General features: G+C 53.0%; 1 protein-coding gene across 1 annotated transcript in view; it reads right to left on the reverse strand.

Annotated features, from left to right (window-relative positions):
* Nucleotides 1-25,793, reverse strand: part of Crocc2 (ciliary rootlet coiled-coil, rootletin family member 2) — a 55,144-nt gene that overhangs the window by 8,718 nt on the left and 20,633 nt on the right. Inside the window, exons 14-28 of the mRNA XM_052193401.1 lie at nt 25,561-25,707; nt 25,082-25,312; nt 22,162-22,355; nt 19,315-19,442; nt 18,793-18,962; nt 17,809-17,985; nt 14,550-14,663; nt 11,617-11,760; nt 7,982-8,199; nt 7,305-7,464; nt 6,722-6,889; nt 5,151-5,505; nt 4,756-4,934; nt 3,833-3,953; nt 3,046-3,179 (exon numbers count right to left, since the gene is read on the reverse strand). Coding sequence (XP_052049361.1) covers nt 3,046-3,179; nt 3,833-3,953; nt 4,756-4,934; nt 5,151-5,505; nt 6,722-6,889; nt 7,305-7,464; nt 7,982-8,199; nt 11,617-11,760; nt 14,550-14,663; nt 17,809-17,985; nt 18,793-18,962; nt 19,315-19,442; nt 22,162-22,355; nt 25,082-25,312; nt 25,561-25,707 — 2,640 coding nt within the window. The remainder of the gene's footprint in view (nt 1-3,045; nt 3,180-3,832; nt 3,954-4,755; nt 4,935-5,150; nt 5,506-6,721; nt 6,890-7,304; nt 7,465-7,981; nt 8,200-11,616; nt 11,761-14,549; nt 14,664-17,808; nt 17,986-18,792; nt 18,963-19,314; nt 19,443-22,161; nt 22,356-25,081; nt 25,313-25,560; nt 25,708-25,793) is intronic.

Consider the following 25,793-nt stretch of genomic DNA (forward strand, 5'->3'; position numbering starts at 1 on the left):
TTTAGGAGACTCCCATAAAAACAATGAAAGTGAAGTCTTCATTGACATCTTCATACGGATGGTGGAAGCAGAGTGACGTCACCTTGCAGGGGTGGGGGTAGGGGGTGGGTGGGTGAGGGAGGCTCCAAGGGCAGATCTCCAAAGCTCAGGGAACCTGGCTCTGATGGATGAGGTGGCCCACTATGCCCCTCTGGATCCCACACTGATAAATCTGGAGCAGAGGACGCCTCTACAGCATTGTCACTAGGAAGCCGGCCTTTGTCTATTAGTTCCCAGAACAGAGGGTCTTTGGAAGGGGCAGATAAGTATGCCGATGCTGGCTATCATGGCTGCTCACAGCAGGGGCCACTGGAACATCTTTCTGTCTTTCTTCCCGTGGGGCTTTGATGTCAGGACAGGGTCCAGAAAGTTTCTAGTGGCTCTTACTTCCAATAGCAGAGTTTCCCTTTTCAAAGACACGCAAAGGAAAAAAAAAAGCTCGCAAGAGTGGCATTCAGAGACAGAACCTTCTCAGTGGCCTGAGGCTCACGGTCGCAAGCTGCGAAGTCATGGGAAGCTGTTGGCCAAGTACAGGCTATGGCAGAAGGCCCAGGTCTGCAGAAGGTGTGAGCACAGACATTGACCGCACAAGCGAGGCTTGTGACAACAGGCAGCCTCCCCGAGGTTAGTCTGGAGGAGATTCAGGGACAGATCTCCAGTGCAAAGACACAGGCAGAGGCAGCCAGGGAGGAAAGGGACCAAGATCCCCGGGACATGGAAAGTGGACCCAGCCCAGCACGAAAGGAGCCTTGAGCACAGCCAGTGACAATCACCCTTGAGATGACCCTGGAGGAACACCTGAGAATGGAGGCTGGAGAAAGAAGGGGAAACAAAGAATGAACTGTCTCCTCGTGGACAACAAAGCACAAGTTCGAGATCAGAGAAGTGAGCATAGACGCAATCCTCGGGGACACCGTACCTCTTCACCACGGCAACGTCACTGGGGTACACACCCCGGAAAGGCAAGGATGGCTAGAAACCAAAGCCAAGGGAGCATGAACATAGAGGGAGGAATGCTCAGCTGTGTACATGAGGTGCCGTGTGGGCCTCTGTCAGCCTTGGGTCTGGTAGGACTGAGGACAAAGCACTGAACTGGAGCCACCGCCGTTCTCCGCCCGACACTGATGTGGGAATACTACATCAGGAGGAGTATCTGTGTTGAATCTATGTCAAAAATCTATAGAATTAGTTGATAGTGACAAAAAGGGGGGAGGGCTGGAGAGAAGGCTCAGCAGTTAAGAGCACTGACTGCTCTTCCAGAGATCCTGAGTTCAATTCCCAGCAACCACATGGAGGTTCACAACAGTCTGCAACTGTAGTCCTATGGGATGTGACGCCCTCTCCTGGTGTGCAGATATACATGCTGATAAAGCACTCACATGCCGTACATAAATAAATAAGTAAATAAAGCTTAAAGAATAGTGACAAAAAGAGTTGTGTGGGAGGGGGGAACTGGGAGAGGGAAAATCATTTGGAATATAAACAAAGAATATAGAAAATAAATTTTTTAAAAAAGGAAGAGTTGTGTGGTGGGGCTGGAGAGATAGCTCAGCGGTTCAGAGTGCTGACGGCCCTTCCAGAGGTCCTGAGTTCAATTTCCAGCAACCTCATGATGACTCACAACCATCTGGAATGGGATCCGATGCCCTCTTCTGGTGTGTATCTGAAGACAGTTACAGTGTACTCATAAACATAAAATAAATAAATCTTTAAAAAGAGAGAGAGAAGGGGAGTAGGAGATGACAACAGCATACTCCTGGCTTGGGGAATTCAGGCAAGACACTCCACTGGCAGCCCTGCACTCTGTAAAGGTTTAGAAAGTCCACTTCCAAATGAGTAAGCCCTAAGAGATACGCTGAAAACACACACAAGTGAACATACAGGTAAAACAATACAGCTCCAGCCCAGTAGGCCACCCCTGACTTCTCAGATCCCCCCATCTCCTGAGTATGTCACTGATCCTGTCAGCATCCATCAAAGCCACATCCTTACACACACACACACACACACACACACACACAGAGCAACTGGGCCCTGAGGGTCTTTCTCAAACCCTTTTTTCTCATAGACCTCCTGGGCTCTTGAGGAAGCTGCTCCCATATATAGCTCTGTTTTCTGCCTTCCATCCTCCCCACGAGAACCCCTCATAGGCCGAGGGCCCTGCCCAACTGACGGCTGTGTACAGAAGGCCTCTGGGGGTGGCTGGACTTCTGCCATGATCCCAGCACAGAGAGGGAGAGTGTGGGCCTGGGTAGGGTTGATGACCAGTTTGACCTGGTATTTGCCTCTTCAGATGAAGCTTAGATAGGAAGCCTGTGATACCTCTGATGCCTAAAGGCAGTCATTCGCCTTGTCACTTGGGGACAAGTGACCTGTAGCTTTCACTCCTATTCCCACCTATGGCTGCCAACATTATCTTAGAAATAGGCTCAGGGGCCCTGTTTTCCTGATACTTTGCGGGAGGCCTTCCAGCTGGGTGTGCTCATCCCTACACATCTGCCTGGAGCATTTGGAAGGCCTCAGCTGCCCTCTGCCAGGGGAAGCTCGGCAGGTGATGCATTGCTACACCTGTGGCCTGTGGTAGTGCCCTTTACTGAGAGGGCAGAGGGAGGCCAGAGTCAGGTTCAGTCCTATGGCCTGGCTGCTGCCTCTCCAGGGTTTTTGAGGCCCCATGTCCTCGCCTAAAATTGAAACTTGAGTCCCATGCCAGTCCTTTTGTATCTGAGTGACAAGCTAGCCTGGGGCAATAACAAAGTGCCTTGTGAGGATCTCGGAGCTAGGCGGGGCCTTCTTGTGCCTGCTGGCCTGGCCTCGATGGATGTGCAGACCTGGAGGGCTGGAATCCAGCCTTAGCTCTGCCAGTCCTTGCCAGCTCTGTCCCCACCACCAGATCTCAGTTTCACCAGTCTGTAAAGATAGCTCTGCTGGGATGGGCCCCAGGCTGTGTTCTGATAGCCACGAGGATCTCTGTTTAGTTTGTCTGTAGTGAGCTCCCGGGAGTCCTACCTGCAGCCTTCTCCTCTCCTGGCCTGCGGCTCGTGCACTTGCCAGGTGCTCTGCCTCCAGCCTCTGGAGTGCCTCCTTCTGTAGGGCCCGAGCTGCCTGGGCACTGTGCAGCGCACTCTCGGCCCTGCGCTGGCCTGTGGGGGAAGCAGTGGAGCTTGAGGCTCCTAAGCTTGGCAGATCTATGGGGCACTGCCCTGTCCCAGTGCACTGGCTGCAAGTGGACTCAGTGAGCCAAGGCAAGTGTCACCTGGGTGCAGGGATGGGGGAGGGTCCCCATCTCAGTAGGAGTGGGGGGAATGGTCCTGGGTTTGACCTTCTGACCTTAGGTCACTGATCTCTGAATCTGCCCAGCTCTCTTTACCCACCATCTTTCTCTCTCTCTCTTTTTTTTTTCTGGACTCTAGGCTGCACCACCCCTGCACCGCCTTTTTAATGTGAGGGGCAGTAAATTTAAAATAGCTGGCGGAGAACCAGGCCAAGGGCCTCTCTGAGAAGGTGGCAAGGGAGTCATGTGGCTTTCTGGAAGGTACCAAATAGAGGGCACAGCTGCAGCTGGCCTGAGGTGGAACTGGAGGAGGAGGAGGATGGGCAGAGTCGGCAGGCCCCAGAAGTCTCTGGAGTCCGCCCCTCTAATGGGAAGACACCAACCACCGAGGAAGGTGGCACTGAGCCCTCCTGAGGGCTGGGCACCATCCCAGGCCTACCCTAGAGCCCTCCAGAGGCCTAACACTAAAAGTGGGCAGGGCAGGGCCGTGGAAGGGCTCCCTCATAGGAAGGAGGGGTTCACCTTCCTCTGCATCTGCTAGGTCCCTCTGAAGCTGCTCTACACGGCTCTGTAGGTGGATGCGTTCCCTCTCTGCCTCGCTCAGTTGGCTGCTCAGATTGGCCATCTGAATGCCAGAGTTGTCCTAGGCAGAAAGAATGAACTCAGCAGGGAGGTCTGGCGGGCAGGCAGGCAGCTCCTGGTCTAGCCCATAGCATGTGGGGCAGGGTCGTGGGATGAGGTGGGTCACAAGCTGTAGGGAAGGACAGCTACAGTGGGTGGCTGAGCTTATGACACTAGCCCAGGAGGGCACAGAGGCTGGAGAAAGGGCAAGGCCCAAGGAGCCTAAGACTATAGACACAGGGTAGGAAGCTGCCAGGGGTAACCATAGGAACAGTAGGTCAAGGATTAGAGCTAAGAAACCCGCCCCCAGGTCTAGCACTGGGGAAGAGGAGGCTCACAGAGAAGAGGAGAACCCCTGTGATTCTCTCTTCCAAGCTCATCTATTCTCTAGAAAGTCATAAGGGGACAGCCACCATGTCCCTGGTAGAGTCCTGGGACCATGGGCATCAGTGAGTGGCTATAGGGGAGAGTGTCCCCAGGTGAGAGACTGTGGGGAACACTCAGGTGTCCTGGCCCAGGTGTCTAACGCCGTGTCCTCTGCCCACTGACTATTTCAGTAGGGTGAGCCCCACAGTGTTTGCCGCCTGCTCTGAAGAATGGCGTGGCCCTGTGCCGTGGGAGGCAACTAGGTTTGAGAAGTGGAGCCACACCTGGTGTTTATCACCACAGTGCAGTTTAAAAAACTGTGGTGTGCTTTCCAGAGTCTCAGCAGACCAGCAATGGCCAGACAGGTGGACCGCAGTCTTGAGTGAGTGACTGAGTTACTCCATGCCTCCCAGAGTCCCATCTTTGGAAGGGTTTGGAAGCCCTTAATCCAATCTTACCCGTTCCTGCTGGGCCTCCAAAAGTCTTTGCACCAGGTCCCTCAGGGCATCCCTTACAAAGGCCACATCGATGACCTCTGAGTTAGGATCCACAGGTACAGGCGAGGGCCATCGGGCAGGAGAGTAGGATCTGGGAGAGGGACTGGCCCTTTGGCGTCCAGGACGAGTCTGGGAGGCACCTGCAGGAGGCAAGAGCGGAGGGGATGTGGGTAGAGACAGACATAGAGATACCCTATGCTTCTCTTTCTGTGGCTCCTGCTTACAGAGCTGGGAGCAAGGATATGTTATAGTAAGCACACACTCCTCAAGCTGTTAGGACTGGTCCAGCCTCCTTATTATGTAGGGCGTGAGGCCTAGCGAGAGGTTGGGCACAAAATAGAATGGAAAACACTTACCTGTTATAGGAGAATGGGGCCTTTTTGGAGAGGTCAAGAGGTTCTGACTTTGGCCTAGGCCACTGCAGAGTGTGGACCACAGCCGGCCCAGCTGGGCTTCTGCATTACGCCTAGCACCCTCAGCCTTGGCCAGCTCTTGTTCCAAGACGTGGACTCGGCTACAGGCATTGTCCAGGCTGCTCTGAAGGCTGTCAGCCTGGTTGCTGGCCTGTTTTAGCTTCCTGGTGATTCTGCGCAGCTCGGCCTGCAGGGTCTGCTCGGCTCTCTGGCTCTCACCAAGATGCCCCTCCAGCTGCCTTGCCCTTGTCTCCCCTGCTGCCTCTACTTCTGCCAGCTTCTGCCGTAGCTCTAGAACCTGGAGGAAGGATGTTGGGGCTCAGATGTAGGCTTCTGATATCGAGGCTGGCTGACCAAAGGTGTAGCCAGACCAGCGAGAAAACCCTGTCTAGTATATATATCCTTTGACGACTCTTAGGATCATCCCAAGACAGGTTATAGCTGGAAGGACCCTAGACCTGCCTCCTAGTGTGTTTAGCAGGTGGATATTACCTAAGCCAAGTGAGGAATGTCCCTCAGCATGGTAACATATCCTTTAGCAGCCTAAGGTTCTACTGGGTGTCTGCAAAGTCTCAGCTAGTCAGGACCATAGACTGGCTGCCCTCTCCTGCTAGGGACCTGCCTCGGGCACTGTTCTTCATCTGCTGCTGCAGAGCCTACTCAGAGCCAAAGTGTGCTTTGTTATATTTCTCGCCATGGGACAATATCTGTGCCCTCCATACTTGTGCATGCATGAACAGGAGCTGTACCGGCTTCAGGGAAGAGGGAAAGGCAGCCTGTTCTCTTCCACTGAGCCAGAGCAGGGGCCTGGCCTCATCCCCCTTTCTGGGTGGCTGCAGCATAACAATGACCTTATTCACAGAAGGAGGTGTGCGGCTGAGGTCATTCCGGGTCACATGGGCTTGGGAGCTAAGCCCCCACATTCTAGGCATGACTGGTGCTCAAGACAGCCAGGCGTGCAGATTGGGTCTGAAAGCTGGGGACTGCTGAGCCCAGAAAGGCCCCTCTGTTCCATGGTGGCTTGTGGTACCTTTAATACACTGAACTACAGTCCTGGTTGTGGCTGAGCCTAGTGTCTCAGGAACTGGCATAGGGCCTATGTGAGTCAAGGGCATGGGGACATTTGTGCAGGGGTCGGGCATGTGTGATGAGGACAGGGAAGGGACTAGGCATTAATTCAGTGCCCTGAAGCCTCTTTACCTGGCTCCTGCCCAGAACTCTGCCCAGCACCTGGGCATGATCTGGCTCTTTTCTAAAACAAAATCTGGGGAAATGAAGAGGTCACGGCTGTCACCAAGCCCCTTGCCCTCAGATCCCATTTGCTTGCCTCTTGCTGCACACGGTTAGGTTATCACAGGGATGCCGGATAGAGAGAATGGGCATCCTGGCCTCTATCCATCATTCCCACACACCACCTCCTACTCCCCCCATAGGTGTTTCCACGGATGTTGTTTTGGTCCCAGGCTGGACCAGAGCTCAGTGTTCCCCCTAAGAGGGACAACAAGCTTCCCTACCTCCTTCTGGATGCCATCACGGGCAGCCTGGGCCTCCGCCACCTGCCTCTGCAGCTCTCGTGTCTCCCGCAGGTTCTCCCGATGCTGTTGGGCATCCCCAGCGACCTGGGCTTGTAGCTCACTCACCTCCTGCCTCTTCCTCTGGTTCTCAGCTTCCAGAGTCCTTACCTAGGGGCAGGGCCAAAGGCTCAGGGACCCAGAAGCCCCAGTGGCCTCTGCCTCTTCTCACAAGTCCTCCATTTAGGAACTGTCTCTATTCAAGGGACCTCGGTTCTAGGCAGAGGGCTTGGGATTCAACCTCTCCTACTCTGCCCCCCCGCCCCCCCCAGGACTCCTCTTTGTGAAGGGTGTTGCCTGTGGATTGGAGTGTGGGAGGCAGCTTTGAGTTAGTTACTGCTCTTACTAGGGGAGGGGATCCAGCCAGTGTCGCTCCACAGAAAGGGTAGGAGTTAAAAAAAAAAACAAAAAACAAAAAAAAAACAAACAAAAAAACCCCCCTGATATCCAGGATGGCTGTGAGGCAGGAACTGGGGAGGAGGATGGGGCAGGTGGAGGCTGGGCAGGCAAGTGGGTGTCCCCTCACCTGTCTGTGGCGCTCCTGGAGCTTCCGACAGGTATCCCTCTGTGCCCGTTCCACCTCCTGCAGCCTGGTCCTCAGCTCACAGGCTTCCTTCTGAGCTGCCACTTGGGTCTCCTGAAGCAACAGCAGCTTCTGCTCCTGCTCCTCCTTGGATCTCTTCAAACTGAGCAGGCCATACATAGGCTGGCTTAGAGGTCCGGAACTCCCAGGGTTCTGCTCCGCTCTGTGCTACATGCTGCCCTAAGACAGCCTCTGGAGGGCTCCAGTTACCTTCGACTCAGAATCTATCTGAACCTTAGTGGCCAGAAGTGTGGGCTCCATTCCCTTTCCCCCCTCAGCTCCTCTTTAGCTCACCCTTGCTTACCTCTCTAGCCACATCCCCCCCCCCCAGACCACACATCTAGCCGAGCTTTCCCAGTCACCCACAGGGACTTTGGTTCTCTCACCTGTTAGACCTGCTAGATGGGAACTCCTTAAGGATAGGAATGGGTCCCTTGCCTCTCTACATATGTAGGTTGGCATCCATTTGTAGGCACTTAAAACTGGATAGCTGAATGTTGCCTTTACTGTCTTTCTGGCACAGCTCATAGGCTACCCCTGCCCTGCTCTGTCACTATGGCCAGGCTGAGCAGCAGGGCTGCAGGCTCCCCCATAGCTACTCTACAAGGTAACTGTCCTACCTGGCTTTCTCTTGCTCAGCCCTGTGGATGCTGGCCCGCAGCTCAGTGTTGGAGTGCTGCAGTATATCCTTCTCTTGAACCTCATCATCCAGCGCCCGGCGAGCCTCCAAGGCCTCCCTGCGTAGGCCCTCACGACTCTCTTCACTGTCCTCAAGGTCTTGGCGCAGTTCAGCCAGCCTCTCGAGAGCCACGTTCAGCTGTGCCTGCAGCCCCTCAGCCTAAGGGAGAAAGACGCCCAGTGACCAGCTGAGGACCATGGGCTGTGGCCGCACAGGCTCTAGGAAGCTGAGGGAGTACAGGATTGTGACTCTAGCTGGGAATTCCTGGATCATTCATGGGGTACAGGGCCCAGATAGCCTGACCCCTCCTGGCCTAGATCTACCCTATGCTCACTCTGAAGAAATCTGGAATGTTGATCGGTGGTCAGCAAGGCCTGTCTGGGGCATGACTTTGTCCAGACGTCAGGAAGGGCCTTTATTGATTGCCCTTCCTACCCACTAACCTGAGACCTGTTCCTCCCTTTGGACAACTATGTAGGTAGTTGGTCAGTAGCCCAGTGCTTAGCACCAACAACTGCATGCTCCTCAGCTCAATCATCCCTTCCAACCTCCTCCTCATCTTCTAAGAGTGTGGGAGATAGGGGAGTGAGATCTCAGGCATCCATGCCCTCCAAATTCTCCAGCAGGCTCAGAGCCTCTCAGAGCCTCTCAGAGCCTCTCAGAGCAAGCTTCTCAGGCCAGGATGCTCTGCTGTCGAAGTAGCTGGCTTTAAGGCAAGGCTCAACCCACAGGAACATGGAGACCCTCAAGCACAAGGGAACCACTCAGGACCTCTGTGAGCTGACCCAGAAAGGCCAAGGGCCACGGGTCTAAGTTCCCACCTCCTGCTGACGGGCCCATGGCTCACAGGTGAGCTACCCTGTCATGCTGCAAACATGGATGGTGCCTACACACTGAAGGGGGTACCAAACTTGGTTTCTTGCCTTGGGGAATGAAGCATCTCTCGGGAGATGGGTCTGAAGAGCGGCAGTCCACTGTAGGGAACAAACTTGCTGCGGCCTCTAAGTCCCAACCTACAGCTCTGACTAGAAGCCTCAGGGAAGGCTCCATCCTGGCTCACACGTGTCCCTGGGGAGGAGGTGGAGGAAGCCAGCAGGGACATGCTGGGAGAGGAAGCCACAAGAACTCAGTGGTGTTGAGAGGCTGGTTTGCCAAAAGCAAACCCCTCTTCGCTGGCTGTTTTCACGGGACATTGTCCAGGCCCCCGGCCGGCCTGGCTCCAGAGTCCGCCCGCTGTTATTGTTGTTCTGTTTTTGGGAAGGGCCAGGGCCTCCCCACTGCTCCCCCTCCCCACATGTGGGAGCCACAACCGTGTAGAGCATTTTCCGCTGAGCTCAGCAGAATTCAGCCAGAAGGTCAAGGACTAGGGAAAGGGCCTGTCCGTCATAAAAGGAGCTGCACTCATTTCCCGGAGTAGGAGAGATGAAAATAAGCAAAACAAATGGGGGAAGGGCCCCCCTGCTGCCAGGCCACGTCCTCCCCCGCTGTCCAGCACCCCCACCCACCCCCTCTTGAGGACATCCATCCCCTTTGCAGGAATTTTACAGCCGAATCGCTTAATGTGATTATAATAATTATTTCTTTACTAGAAGTTGTATAAACAGTCTCTTTTGAAATTTCTTGCAGGGAGGCAACTCCCGAGCTCTGCAGGGAACAGGGCGGCGAGGCAAGCAGGGGAGGGGTGGCAGTAGGATGGCCTGTGTGTGCATACATGCGTGTATACACGAGTGAAGGTATTCAGTGCTTTGGTGCACACCCAAAGGGTATGTGAGCATGCGTGTAAATGTCTGTTTACACATATATAATAGATGAGCTCCTAAATACACACGTGTGTTTGCTGTTCATCCACATGCACATATGTATGTCTCTGCAGTGTCCTTATGGGATTTCCTGTGTTAACCAGCACATGTGTGTATGGGAATGCATGGGATGGGCATATACATATTACTTAGCATGCACACACCACTTAGCATGTGTATGTATTCAGAGAGGTACATCTGGGAGGCATCAACATGCAGGTCTACATGTGTGTGCATATTTACACATGTGAGAACCCCAAGAAGGTCTGCAAAGTCCTTGGCAGAGAGTGGGGAAATTCTGAGTCAACCGGGCACCTTCTGTTCATTTCTTCCTGCAATCACTTCTTTTCCACCTGGTACCCCCATTTTTTCAGATTCCTGTCACCCCTTAGCACTTTCTGGGGGGGGAGGCTTCCTTACTGAAAACTTGACCTTGTCGTGAGGCTTACATCCCTCATCTCTCCAGAGCAAACGAGGCCCCCCTCTCCAGATCCTTCCTTCTCTGCCCCCTGGTTTTGAAATCGCACTTTGCTTCTCCATGTGGCCGCTGACCAGGCCTGACTTTGAAATCTGCTGGAAGGAACTCTTTCTCTTTGGGGCCAATATAAACAGCCTGTCATGTTCAGTCATGCTCTCTTCCTCTCCCGGGCTCTTGGCCGGCCCCTTGGGGTGTGCTGGGGAGGGAGAGCCCTCTCCTCACCACACCAGGCCAGCTGCCCTGCCTGCCAGCTTTGGCACACAGCCCAGGAACTGTGAGGCCGCTTTGTCCCCACAGGCCCCACCTGGGTTCTGGCTGACCCCCCTCCATCTCAGTCCACACATCCTCCTGCCCTTGCCTCTCTCAGGCGCCCCCAAGTCCTGTCAGAAGTCCTCAGAAACACCTTTCCATCTGCTGGCCCGCTGGGCTCCTGCCTGGCCTAGCGGTGGCCTCCTCTGGCCCCGCCCAGGACTGCCCCTCACCCTGTCGTGATCATGTGGCTCCTGGAGGCCCTGTGTGAGCATTAGGGCCCATGACTATCTCTGAAAATCACACGACTCCTGCCTTTCTGCCCTGGGCTCCCTAAACTCAGCTTCCTTCCACTTCGCTTCATCCAATATGGAGTCTAGGCCTCTTGTGCAGGCAGAGCCTAACTTTACCCTGGGAGCTCACCATGGCTCCTTGGGTGGACAGGTTTCTTAGCCAGAACCTTCCCACCCCTTTGTCACAGTGGCCTCTCAGACTACAGGCTTTGGGAGAAGGAAGCACTGTATAATGACAGCTCCCTATATCTGATTCCTAGTCCCTGAACTGTGCAGAAGCGACGGTTAGGCCGTGGAGGCCCTGGAGCCTGTGCTATGTGGTTCTGACCAATTGTTCATGGATAGCCTCCTTGGGTAGCCAGCCTCTAGCTAGCCCAACAGGAGGACAGGTGAGGTGCTCTGTGGCCTTTCTGAGGTAGGACCAGTGGCAGCCATGACTGGGCCTCGCCTCTCCTTGTAGCCAACTACAGCCACTTTGCTTTCTCTCAGCAGTGGCTCTGCTCTGTCAGGTCTAGTTCTTTTGAAGCCAGATCTGTGACTTGGGACTAGAAGTAATACCTTCTAGTAGACCAGGGCCAGCTTTCCCCAGCCCATGTCAGGAGCCAGGTGCCATTTCACCGCTCCGCTCCAAGAGATGCCTCTGGTTGCCAGACCAAACAGGGCAGTTTGTCTCTTCCTGGTCCTAGGGTGCTCTCTCTTCTCCTGCATCCCTGCCCCCTCAGCACCCTCCGCAGTCTCCTCTAGAGACCCATCTCACCTCTCTCCTCACGCTGCTTCGCTCGGCCGCAATCTCTCGGAGCTTCTCCCTCAGAGTTTCAGCTTCTCTCTGGTGGGTGGAGATGGCCTCTTCAAACTGGACCTGGAGGCTTCTCAGCTCTTTGGTCATGGCGGTAATGGTAGCCTGGGGATGGAGAGACCACTAGGTTTGTGGGAGGCTGGTCTGAGGCCTGACCACCAGGCCTTGAGACAAGCACGTGGTGTGAGTGCTCTGAGAAGCCCCACACGTGACAGAGTTTCTGCTCTGAGGCCCCATGCCAATGGCCCTTGGCTTTTTCCTCAGGAATTCCCAATGTCCGTGGTAAGTGAGTAGACATGGCCTGGCTGGGGGCTCAGGTGTCCCCTTTGCCTAACATTCCTATGCAGTCCATTTTATGAGGAGAGCGGGCAGGAGCAACTGCTTAGCAAGTCAAGAAGTCCTGGCCTCAGTGGCATTAGCACATGGGGTCACCTGGCCAGGCAATGGAGCCGGGGATGAGCCTCTACCCCCAAGGCAGCTTTTGGGTCTCTTGGGTCACCCAGCTTCGGCTGGACGTGGAACATTCTAAGTCCCAGCTCTGAGACCTACAGTATCCACTATGTCATGTCCGGCCAGCGTGGGGCGACATCTAATAGAGAGCCGGGCATGGATCAACATATATGTCCTGTCCACCTGGCACCTGGCTTCTTGAACTTTCCAGGGGGTAGGTGGCAGTAGAGGACATCTACCACCCTGCGGTCTATAAACATATGTGTGCAGTCACATCTGCGGAATGCGCCATCGTAGCTTTGTGGTTGTGATGGTGCTGGGAGCTCAGTGTAGCTCAGGTCTGCTGCCCTGTCGTGCCACAGCCTATGATTGCCTCTCCCGGGGTCTCTGCTGCGCATCCTGGGGTCTGCTGACTGCTGCACACCCAAAGGAGACAGAGGTCCTCTAGGCACCAGCTCCCTGGTTCAGTTCGAAGCACTTCTTTGTCCAAAGACAACGGTGTTACTCTGTTTACCTTGACACTGCTGTACTGAGGCCTGGTGCAGCCCCAGGTCAGGACTCTTCCCAACTCACTCCGGGGCCCATCCTAGACCTCATGTGATTCATTCTCTCTCTCTCTCTCTCTCTCTCTCTCTCTCTCTCTCTCTCTCTCTCTCTCTCTCTATTTTCGAGACAGGGTTTCTCTATATAGTCCTGGCTGTCCTGGAACTCACTCTGAAGACCAGGCTGGCCTCGAACTCAGAAATCCACCTGTCTCTGCCTCCCAAGTGCTGGGATTAAAGGTGTGCACCACCACCGCCCGGCTCTCGTGTGATTCTCTTACAGGACTCTAAGGTCCTCAGCATTTGGAAGAAAACACTCATCCCCCCATAGGCTGCTGTGCCTGTTGACTGAGGGTGGAACCATCTAGGCAGAACATCTAGGTTATCGGTGGTGTCATGTCCCCTCCAGAGCCTGCAGGGCTCCACAGAGGCACCAAGGAGACCCCACCCCCACACCTGCATTCTGCAGGCCGCCACCTGGGGTTACTGCTGCACACAGGCTTCCATCAGCCCCACCGGTTCCTCTGGCCCTCAGCCCCTCCTTTCCCCCTCACCCGGCACCCAAGATGGCCAGGCCATGGCTCTGTGCCCACCTAGTGCAGAACTGCTTGCTCAGTGAGATTGCGGTTCCTTGTGAATCTTGGGGACCAGCTCCTGGAGGCAGTGGTGACTCAGGCCAGAGGGCCCCTCCACCCATCAGTGGCTCAGCGCCATGTCACCCCACAGCTGGGGTTCCTTGGCTGTACTTCCCCTCTCTCAGTGGGTTTTAATTTCCATTTTCTAAGCTGAGGTGGCAAAAGAACCCTTAATGAGCTCCCCGAGGAGGAGCCGTGCTGGCGAGAAGGCCTGGTCCCTAGCCCAGGGGGAGACTCGGCCAGCAGGAGAGAAGCCTCCAGAAGCCAGTGTTGGCTCCTGTGAGGCCAGTCTATGAGCAGGAGACGGCAACTTCCAGGGTCTCAGGATGCTTTCCTATCCATAGGGTGGAGACGGGTAAGGGTGCAGCATGTTAAGAAGAGTGTAGCCACTGACTGAGGACCACTCCAGGCCTGTGCCACGGAAGTGCTGTGCAGACACTGGGGGTGAGAGGAGATGGAGCAGAGGGGATGGGAGTCAGGGGAACCCCTTAGGTTGTCCTATTCTGTCATGGAGGTGGTCAGAGTATGGGTATTAGGGGGTCACACCTAGTTGTCACACCATTTCCTGCTATATAGCACTGGGGATCATCAGCCCCTGACTTTTTCCATCAGCATCACCAGGACACCCTTCTCAAGGGCTTGTCACCTCCCCACACCTGCCCCCCACTCCAGCTGGGTGGTCCGCTCACACTGCCCATGTGGGCAACCAACAGAACAGCTGTCTAAGAGCCAAAGGCTGGCCACAGGGACAGTCTTAGCTTCCTTAATGACAGTCTTAGCTCATTTAAAGGCCGTCTCCACCAGTGAGACGGGAGGAGACCTGTGTCTCTCCACAATTGGGCTTTACTGGAATCAGTTTGAGCACAGGCAGGCAAAGCTCACGCTGTGCGGATCGGAAGAAAGGAACACAGGCCTGGGTCTGTTCCTCCCCTAGCTCTTGCTACCCAGTGTATGGCCCAACTTGTCAGTCTTGGTCGTCTCTGATTTCTGGGAGCACCAGATCCAGTGCCTGTAGCCACCACAGCAGGGGCTGGGGCATAGACAGCCATTATGGCTTGGCTATTCCCGCCATTGAGATCGTAGCTTTCTCCAGCAGGAAATTTGGAGATACAAGGGGGTTACAAAACTTATGAAGACACAAAGAGAGGAATATAGTTCCAGGGCCAGACAGAATGGGGCTATTCTGGGGGCTCTGCAAGGACTTGGCTTGGCTATACAGGACCAGGCAGTTGAGTGGCCCTTGGAAGGAACTGTTAGTGGGTTTCACCTCAGCTTGCACTTGCTGGTTCTGGGCCTCCTGCCGGGCCCGTTCCAGCTCCTGGTTCGCTCCAGAGAGCTCCTTGCTCAGCAGGTTCTTCTCTGCATCCTTCAGCGACAGGGCCTGGACATGAGGAGAGAAAGTCCGTGTGAGGGAGCTGGGGAACTGGGGCTCCCTCTGTGGCACAACAGAATGCCCCCCTAAGTTCCCTGCCTGCATTACCAACTTTTGTTTGCATTCCCTGCCACCAGGCAAGGGATGGTCCTGAGTTCACACCTCCTAACACACTTCATCTTCCATCCTCCCTATGAGTGCTTGGCAAACCTTCTTCTGGCTCCCTCCTTTCCATGGTGAGAATCCTGGTTTTCACTGGGCAGACAGGTGCATCATGATTTCCTATTGTTCTGGGTAACTGCTTTCTACAGTGTTCCGGAAGAAGCCACCAGCAGCACTAAAACTGAAGATGCCCGTCTCACTAGCGCTGTGAGCAGGATATAGCAGCCTGACTCAGGGAGACCCAGCTCCAGGGTGGTGGGCAGGAAATAGACTTCAGCCACGTCTCACTTGTATCACCGATAAATAATGCCAGGCAAGGGAGCCCCAAGAGCCCTGGATATCAGCTCAGGGAGAGTCCTGGCTGGTGAACACAGACAGGCTGGTTCTCCACGAGAACTGGAACCTGAAATCAACTGGTTCTCTGACTTGTCTGTCTGAGGTAAGAACTACAGCAGCAAGCATAGCATCTTCCATAATGTTCCAGTCCTGCCGCTGAATCCCTAGCTGAGGGTCGGAGCACTCCCCACTCACATAGCCATTCTAGTTATAAGTGTGGGTAGATGGGGAGCACCCCTTAGCTTCCGGCCTCTGTACCTGTAACCTTTGGGGTCTGCACTAACCCCTGGCAGCTAGGATGGGCTGCATTGCTGATAAACTGAAGAATGACAAGAGTCTCTGAGGAAGAGAGGTGCTCAGTGATGCAGGAACCCCGCCTACCCCCCTCCCATGCTCCATGTTTTGAACAATTAAAAAACCAAAACCAAAACAAAACAAAAACCTGTGCTCCTCACAGAGCCTTTCCCTCTCAGAATCCATGCCTGCTTTGTTTCGCCTGTACACCACCCCCCACCCCCACCACTCCCCTCACCCCCAGTCTATGTGACCTTCAAGACCTTCGAGGCTTGGGACTTTGATCTGCCTTCTTGAAGTTCTCACTAATGGGCACAGCAAGAAACTACTTGTTGACATTTTAGGCAAACCATCCTGAAGGACAGAGTGTGACTTTCATGCAGTGAGGTAGCTGCCTGGTTCAGGCCCAGCAGAGCACAAGAATGGAAAATGTAGGGGACACGGTCCTTCATCGCCAGCTGTCTTGTTCCTTTGAGGCTCGGTCCGTGCAGACTCAAGGTCTCCCGAAGACTGTCTTAGGATGGGCGATGTCAGTTTCCTCCAGGAGATACGGCACGCAAGTTTTCCCCACATGAGAAGCTTCTGCACATTGGCGGCCTGGCACGAGGGGCAGAGAGCCAGGCAAAGCCCACTGGCTGCTGTGATGGCCATTGCCCACATGCCTGGCTTTCTGTGACATAGCACTAGAGCACAGTGTTATTGTGGCTGTGCTGTGGGTCCAGAGAAACCACTGGAAGCCGCCCTCTTAGCCTGTTCTCTTTTATGGAATCTCTTCTCTTGGGGGCTGTTAGTGAAACCAGGAAGCTGCAGTCTGAGGAGAATAGTTGGTGTGGCCTGGTGGGTGGTCTCAGGTAGCAGTGAGAGACTGCATGGGGCCTTGATCATTGCCCATGTCCCATACATGCTGCCTCTCAGAGTCTCTTCTCATACACCCACAGGGGTGATGCTGCTGTTTTCCAAGTGGCTCTGGATCCTCCACAGGTACAGTTTCAGCTTCTGGCTCTCTTTGTCCTCCCCAGCTCTGACCTTACGACCCCAGTCACCTTTATATTACTGCTGCTCGGGAATAGTCGAGCCTTCCATGGCTTGAACTTGGTGTGTAAGATCCTCAGGACTCCTCTGCATTTCTTGCTGTCCAGCTCCTACAGATTCTGACGGCCACACAGACGCACACATCACAGACACTCCTGAATGTTCTCATCCCAGCCGCTTGCTCTGGTCTCAGCACCCTGCTCCTCTGACAAAGCCTCAGCTTCCTCCAGCACAGGACACAGAGAGGTATGCATTACAATCATGGCTCCCATGCCCAGAGGTACTCGGTGTGGCTTCAGACAGGAGACCAACATGTGCACATCTCAGGTTTCTACCAGTCAAACGGGATCATACAAGCTTGGGCTCTAGGATGCTGACAGTCAATCAGAGACAATCTGACAACAAACCCTGCCTCTTCTATTCACCCATATCCTCTCCTTGCAATCTGTGATTGGTGCAAGGAGGTCACTGTCCTTGCTCATGGTGATGGCATGCATGCTGTGTGTGTGTGTGTGTGTGTGTGTGTGTGCGCGCGTGTGCGTGTGCGTGTGTGTGTGTGTGTGTACATCTTTCTGCTCAGTTCACTCAGCGATGAATTCTTTAGGGTGGCCCAATCCCTTGGAGAAGGCTGGGCTCAAGGATAACCTTTTAGACTCAGCATCTGGACCAGTGGGACGGAGGAATGGTCAGGTTGGATGAGCTATGTGGCTGAACCCTGCAATGGATGGGTGACTGGCTGATGGGGTGAGTGAGCTGACAGACACGTGGATGAATACCTGAATGCGTAGCTAGGTGGAAGGACACCTCAGTGGGTAGATAGGTGGATGGCCACGTAAGTTGACAGATGGATGAGTGGGCAAGTTAATGGATGGATGGCCAGCTGTGTCGATGGATTCCTGTGTCTATTTCTGGGTGGGTCTGTATGTGATTAGAGATCTGTGAGCATAGGAAGAAAGATGTATAGTCAAGTAAGTAGAAGCAATATGGGTAAGTGAATGCAAGAACATTCAAATGCATGGATGGGCAGCTGGGTTGGGCGTGCAAGGAAATATAGAAACTTATAGATATTTATACGGATGGTACTCAGGGGATACTGAATGAATGTGTGGATGGAGTATTGGTATATGAGCATGTGGTTAAATGGATGGGTGTGTAGATGGCTGGGTGAATAGGTGGGTGGATGTCTGTTCACCAGCATTCATGCAGCAGACAAAGCTGTTCCAACCTGGAAAGGATGCATTTGCTTGGGGAGAGGCTTCAGTGCAACCCTCACGCTGGGACCAAGAAGAAAGTAAGGCAGGTAAGGATCCCGGTGCCCAAGCCATGTCACCTGCTGCATCTCGTGCTCCAGCTGAAGGAGGCTCTCATCTCGCTCCTTCTTCAGGCTCTGAATCTCCCCCTGCAGGGCCTCCCTGTCGGCAGTACTTTTTGTCAACAGCTCTTTCTGTTGCTCCATGCACCGGGCAGCCGCCTCCTTCTCCTCTGCCAGGGATAAACTGAGGGTGTCCTGGCCAAGTCAAGGGATGGGTTGTGAGATCAGGAATAGGAGACTGGGAGGCACTTGCGGCTCTAAACTAAACCTTCTAGCTTCTGAAGAGCTAGGGGTTGGAAGTCCAACCATCAACTCTCTCTTTGTCTTCTCTACAAAATCTCCTAAAGAGAAGCTGGTAAGGGTCTCTGTGGGTCTCAGCATCTACTAAAATCCTGCAGATCTTAAGCTGCTCCTGAATCTCTACCATGTACCAGTGGTGCAGGGGCATGGGCAGATGGATGGATGGATGGATAGATAGATGGATATGCATATAGATACATATAGGTGCATATAGATATTGGATGTATGTATGAATAGATGGGTGTGTGTCTATATGGATGGGTAAATGTATAGATAGATAGACAGGTAGATGGATGTATGGATAGGTGAGTGTGTATCTATGTGGGTGGGTAAATGTATAGACAGATAGACAGGTAGATGGATGGATGGATAGATGGATGGATGGATGGATAGATGGATGGATGGAGAACAGGATGTAACAAGAATACCTCCATGGGCCTGACAAGTGGCACAGCCCTGATGAGCGTGAGGCTCTGTTCTATCAGCCTGAAGTCAGGTATTGGGTCCTCTGGGGTCGCTCTGTGAGCAGGAGCCTGCCCTGCACATCAGTGGCCCCTCCTGGTTGCCACCCCAAGACCTTCCCTGACCTCTTAGACCATGAAGAGCAGCCAGGACCCTCCTCTCTCTGCTTTGCCACCTCTGTTTGCTGGGAGGACATGGCAGACCCCTAGGGAGTGGCCGAGTGGACCCCGGGAGACAGACCTTCTCCCTGTGCAGCCGGGCCAGGCCCTCTCTGTGGGCCAGCTCCTGGCGCTCCAAGGCCAGCTGTGACTCCTGTTCTTGCTGCGCAGCCCGCTGCTGTAGCTGTCCCAGGTCCCACTGCAGCCTGGCCTCTCGGACTTCCCAGTCATTTTTCAGTCGCTCCATTTCCACTGTGAAGGGTCAGGCGTGTCACCATGGAGCCCTCTCTAAACTCACCCGCTTAAGAGGTGGGTGTGGCTAGCACATGGTGGGTGAGGTAAGTCGGGGTGATGGGTACCAGGAATGAGTACAGGGCAGGAGGCCACTGTACCAACCCTGTGACTGCACCCCATGTCTGAGCTCTGAGTTGGTAATGAGGAGGATGGGCAAGGCACTCCCCCACCCCACCCCACTCCTAGTCACATGACCTCCAGGCCCTTGGGTCTTCTCCTAAGGGCTCAGGGAGAGAGAGCAACATATAGCGACTGGGTTCCTTCCAACTTGACTTGGGGGTGAGGGCAGAGAGTCCACCCCCTGCAGCACCTTGCAAGGCCCGGCGAGCTAGCTGAGCAGCCTCAGCCTTCCCTTCCAGCTGTTCCTGCTGGGTCTGCAACTGCGTAGTCAGTCGCTGGGCCTCAAAGAGGCTGTTCTCCAGAGAGTTCCTCTCAGCCCTGTGGGGAAGAGCAGGGAGCAGGCACATGGTCCACACGGCCCTGAGGTGTCTCCTCAGTTTGTACATGTTAAGAGTCAATCATAATAACCATATGCGAAAACACGTTCCAGGCCAAATGAAAAACCAAAGCCAGAAATGAAACAAAATAAACAAGTCACAGCAGAATAACTCAGAATTATAAAAATAGAACAAATACAGAGGATATTTTAATCTCCTAAAGCTTGACATGAAAGCCAGAAAGGGGGGGAAAAGACCAATAGATCTGGATACACTTAAAGGCGGGAGGGATAGTTTTCCACAGAAGAGATTCCATAAATCAGCTTGGAAGGAAAGAGCAGATAATGAAACCCATCTCTTTGCATGCTAACTTAAGAAACTGATCTTAAAAAATGAAAAACAGAAGATGATGAGAGGCAGAATTGGGAGAAAATCTGTATTTAGTATTTAAACATAGGGATAAGTATCTATCATATACAAAGAGTTCTGGCCAATCACTAACAAAGTCAGCAAAATGAAAAAAAAAAACTGTTACAAAGCAAATATCGAATAGACAGAAGCACATAAAATGTACTTTACCAGGAAAGATTAGGGCCCAGGGAGATTTGAACTATGGGTAGGCAGTGTCACTAACCATGCAGCAGATTAACAAAGACTTAAAGGTCACCAGGCCTAGAGTTAGCAAGGGAGTGCTGGGGAAACTAAGCATGCTGACCTTGCCCTGGTAATACCTCACCCAGGTGCCAATTCTAGAGACACCCGACAGCCAGAAACAGGATGGCCACTGTAGCTTTACACAGGGTGTTAGCTGGAATGCCAGCGAAGGAGAAAATGCTGTAGACATCACGGGGCATCTGATGCACGTAGTGTCACGCACTCACCCAGGACAGTCAGCAGAGCTAGAGTGTTGTTACAGGCAGTGTGGGGAAAGTAGCCTGCGAGCATCTGCACGCAGAGGTCATCCTTCAGAGAAAATACATGGAACAAGGGATGGCAACCCACGGCAGCACCCACTTCTAGTGTGGGTTGCTGAAAACAGCTTGACGCGCTGACAGTCAGCCCAGCAGGGACCGACAAACCCAGCACCGCTGGCATGACTTGTCACTGAGCTCTGGTCTTACTGTGAACACTCCATAACACAGCAGCAAGGTATGCCAGCGACAGGTGGGGGAGGCTGTGGCCCTTGACCAGTGCGACAGTTTTACCATAGCTCCTGTATTGCCCCGAAGAACACCAGAAACCTGCCAGGACCCCTTCATGGGTGAGGGAAAAGTCTTCAGGGCACAGACCACATGCCTTAGAAACCTCACCGTCCGCCACACCATACCATGTTCCTCTTGTAACACCACACATTCCCTGTTTCATGAACGAACATGCCCTCTGCCAGGAGTTTTTCTCTGTTATGTGTGGAGAACATCCTTCCTTTGAGCTGCCCTGAAGCCTCCTCATAGGAGTGTGTATGGATTTGCCTCAGGTCTGCTCACAGCCTGCGAACCTGAGGGTGTGTCCGGTTCCTTTTTCTACAGAAGCTTGGGAGCATCTCACTGTACATGAGCGAAAGAGTAGAAGCCAGGTGTCACAGGGTGAAGGTGTACGGGGAGTGGGTCAGCGGAACATGATGTGTGTGTGTGGGAGCCTGGCCCCTCCCACTGTCTGATGAGCGCTCCACGAGTGGAGAGAGGCATGGTTCGGGCGTGCCCCCAGCAGCCCTGCCACAGAGGCTCCAGCTGGCCATCGTGGTACATTGTCTAGTGGGTCTTCAGAGCTGCCATGTGCCTGTGCCTCTGGGTTCAGAGGTCAAGGCTGGATCCCACATGCGGAGACCTCTGATCAGGCTCATACCAGGGTATAGCATGTTTCTAGAGCTCAGGACCCCCTCTGCTCCCATTAACCCAGGGAAGCCTCCTCCAAATTTGCCATTGAGATGTCTGCCCCAGCTTTTATTAAGAAAGGTCAGTTCTGGGAAGTTGACGGTCTGGGTCCTTCTAGTTTCCCTATGGCCCTAGCATCTGGAGTTCCAGGGGGAAAATCTTCCAGGAAACCCTCCGTGTCTGAGAAGGTTTTGGGGGAAAAATCACCAGCTAGCCTTGGGTCCCTGCAGAGGCCATGGGACCTGCCTAAGCTATCACTGTTCTTGCCCCCATGGGCACATTTCCAGTTTTGGATGTTGCCCTGTTAGTTATGAGAGGATTCCCCCACCTCTGTGCCATGACCATGGGTGAACCCTACTCTAGACTGCACAGCTAAGTGCCTCTGGCTCCCAGGTCCGCTAAGAAACAGCTTCTAGATGGAACTTTCAGATGGTCTCTCTTGCTACCTCTAGGTGTCTCCCTGGGAATGAAATCTCAGAGCCATGCAGCAGAGGGAGGGAAAGGATCCCTGGAGTGGCAGAAGCTCTGGAAACAGCCGACCTGAAGCTCCACCCCAAACTCATATTCTTGAGGAAGAAATTGAGTATCTTTCTTTTACTGGTCTGATTTGGGTTTCTGATCTGACAGGGTTGCCCCTGTCTTCAGGAAGGTGATCCCAGGCACCTCATCTAATACCAAACCACCTCAAAGGCACAATGTTTCCTTCTACGCACCCCACACTGCATGCTCACAGCAGACACACCCTGTCCTATGTCACTTGCCCATATAGCACCTCCGCAGTCATAACACGTGGGCTGTCTGAGGGCGGGATCATGAGAGGTGCGCCCTGGCTAGTGGTTGCACTGGTACCTCAGATCAGCTGCCTCCTTAGTCACAAGTTCTCTATGTCTCTCCAGGGTTTCCTGCTTAGCCAGTAGTTGGGCCCGTTCCTCAGACAGTGTGTTCTTCTTTTGGAGGGCTTCCTGCAGAATGTCCATCTGGGCCTCCTGGTCCTGCAGGCTTTGTGTCAGCTGCTTCTCTAGAGCCTGTTTCTTGTATGTGACCTAGGGGAGGAAAGACAGACCACATGCCATTGTGGGATTGGGGGGAGGGTGAGTGGTGTGGACTTTTGAAACACCAAGGTCTACTTGCAGTGACACACTTCCTCCAAGAAGGCCACACCTCCTAATCCTTCTAATCCTTTCAAAGAGCTCCACTCCCTGGTAGCTAAGCATTCAAATATATGAGCCTATGGGGGGATATTCTCATTCAAACCACTTAATCTGTCAGTTCTGTCACAGTGACAGGAAGGTAACTCACCCAGCAAGGCAGACCAAACACCAGAGTCCCTTTGAAGCAGGGCCTGGACAGGTGAAGATGGGCTTGAAAGACAGCAAGAGTTAGTTTCCAGTCCATCCTGCACACCTGTGATTCTCACACTCTGGTGATGTCAGAGTCACCTGGAGGCTAACTCAAAGTCTTTCTGGGGGAGTGTCTGACTCAGCGAATCTCAGATGGTCTCTGTACTGTAACATATTTAAAGATCTGTGTGACATTGAGATGAAATGGGCTAAAGACCTCAGCTAAGGCCACATGTAAACTCTTTGTCTTTGGGCTAGGCAAATCACAGGATCTAAGAAATACTGATCATAAGGTTTTTAAAAAGTGTGGCATGGTGATTAGTGCATATAATTCCAGAAGCTGGGAAAGTTAAGGCAGGAGGGTTGCTACAAGTTTGAGGCCAGTGTTTTAGGCTACCATCTCAAAAAACAAAGCAAAAACCAAACGAAGCTAATGAGTCCACCACAACAAAATACACAATGATTAAGAATGTAAAAGAAGTTTGACAAAATTAAGATTATATATTTTGCAAAAAAAATACTATTAAGAAGACAGAAAGACAAGACACCAGTTGGGAAAGACATTCACAGAATATCTGACAAAGTATTTATATTGATATATATGAGAAACTCCTACACAGACACAACCAAGGTACAAAATCCACATTCACAAAACACACAGAAGCCTAAAAAAAGACACAAATTCGACAGATGCATGAAAATGTGCTGAAACCACTCGTTACCTTGGAAACATGACTCAAAACCTCCATCCATAGGATATCCCGCAGAAGATAGCTTAAAAATTAAAACAGATGATATCCAATATGGATGAGGCCAAGGAGCAGCTGGCGAAATGACAGAACTCACTATGCTCCTCCACAATGAGCCCCCCCCCCATAATTCCACTTGTACGAATTTGCTCAAGAATAGTGAGAAATGGGTATACAAAGGCTTGCACAAGCCTTGTACTATAGCCCAAGCCAGAAACAGCATGGGTGTCCAGCAACAGGCGTGTGAGAAAGCAGCTGTGTTTTTATTCACATTGTGACATGGAGTAATGTGCAAAAGCCAAAAACTATGGTACATGTAACTACTTGGAGAGTCTTAAAGAGTGTGGAGAGAGAGAAACTTGATACAAGTTATCCACACAGCCAGTGCAGGGTCCTCCATGTTGGAACAGAGGCTGCTGGGGCCTTAGGCAAGAACAGGGTGGACTGTGAGGGAGGCTTCTGGACTGGTAACTATGTTCTCTATCTTGACTGGTCATCCCAGGTGCACACACCACTGTTGGCCTGCTGGTCACCAACACTACGCATTAATTGTACTTTAACAAATATTTAACAAAAATGGGGGAATGGTGGCAAGAATAAGGGGGGATCTGAGAATGGAAAGGGGTGATGCTTTCCCGCAAGAGACATGGATGCCTGATGCCCCTGGAAGTCTGAGACCCAATAGAGACAGGGTTTCCACACAAGACACACTGTAAAAGACAAAAACCACTTCAACTCAGTCCACACTGAGTGATCCCTCTTTACTGCAAGGCAGAGGCCGGAGAAAGCGCTCTGTGGGCAGTGCTCACCAAACCAGCACGAGGATCTGAGTTCAATCCCAGAACCTAGGTTTTTTTGTTTTGTTTTGTTTTTTGTTTTTTTAAATCTGGGCATGGTGATATGCTGTGTAGACCCAGGACCAGCAGAGACAGGAGGACCCCTTGCAGTTAAGTTACAGGTCAGGTTCAGCCAGTCTAGCTTACTTAGTGAGAGCCAGACCAGTGAGTGACCCTGTCTTATAGACAAGGTAGATGGGGACTGGAGAGACCGCTCAGTAGTTAAGAGCACTGGCTGGTCTTCCAGAAGACCCTGGTTTAATGCCAAGCACCCACATGGCAGCCAGTAACTGTAACTCTACATCTAGGATGCCCTCTTCTGGCCCCCACAAGCACTTACACGTATATGTGGTGCACAGACATGCAGGCAAAACACACACTTTAAAATAAAAAGTGTGTGTGTGTGTGTGTGTGTGTGTGTAGACAAGGTGGGTAGACCCTAGGAATTACATATGACATGTAAACCTATACATACAAAACAAAACAAAATTCCAAAGAAGTCCAACAACCTAAAGACAGGAGCTGAACACACAGGAGTAGCGGGAGAGTTCAACTGTGTATGCACTGACCAAGCACCAGAGGCCAGAGCAGAACCCCAACCCAAACATGAAGGACAGTCCTGACCCTAATTTTTCTGTCCCCTTGCCTCTGCCCCTGCCCACTGGCGCTCACACAGGGAATCATATACACAGCTATTGGCTTCCCCAACCTGTAGACCCTTGGTAACTTCCTCATGTTTGTGCAAGCAAGCATTTTATCCACTGAGCCATCTCTCCAACCTCCTTCAGAGGTACGCTCAGCAATAGCAGGGCAGGATGTGTGGTTCCCTACAGCCTGGTCTCACCTGGCCCACCTGCTCCCGGAGCTGGGCGCTCTCCTGCCCAAGCAGGGCCACCTGCTTCTCTAGATGTTCCTGCTTCTGCTCCAGGTGCCCGCAGGTCTCCTGCAGACTTCTCCGCTCAGCCTGAACGAGCCCTAGCTGCTGCTCCGTCTGTGTCAGCCGCTCTCTCACGCCAGCCTGCTCCTGCTCCAGCACCTTCTGCTGCTCCCGAAGCTCGTCCCGTTCTTGCTCCAGCTGCAGGGCAGGTGGGGACACATTTAATCTGTGGAGCACACACTCCGAGTTCCCACAAGGCAACCACCTGACGAAGGTCTGGCGTGGAGATGCTGTTGTCCCTGCTTCAGGCCTGACTAGGACCAGTGGTCACTTACTCTTGGGAAGGTGGCCTCAGTCCAAGTAGGAAGGAGATCTGGGGGATGGGTGACAGGACAAGCCCACAGAGAGGGTTCAGGCAGAAGTCGAGGCCTTGGCTCCTGCCTTACCTCAAGTACCAGATGGTTTAGGGTGCCTTTGTCCTGGGAAAGCCCTTCCAGCAGGGCAGCCATCTTGGCCAGTGAGTCCTGTTGTTCCATTCCCTCCGTCTTCAGCCGTGTCAGCAGCAATTCCAAGTCAGCATTGCCAGATTCAGCCTGTGAGGCACAGTGCTCACCCAGAATTGTGTCTGGGAATAGGATTCAGAGCTATCCTGGGAGAATTAAGGTTCTGACTAAAGCCT

This window comes from Apodemus sylvaticus, chromosome 9 (genome assembly GCF_947179515.1).
Source record: "Apodemus sylvaticus chromosome 9, mApoSyl1.1, whole genome shotgun sequence".
Taxonomy (NCBI): Eukaryota; Metazoa; Chordata; class Mammalia; order Rodentia; family Muridae; genus Apodemus; species Apodemus sylvaticus.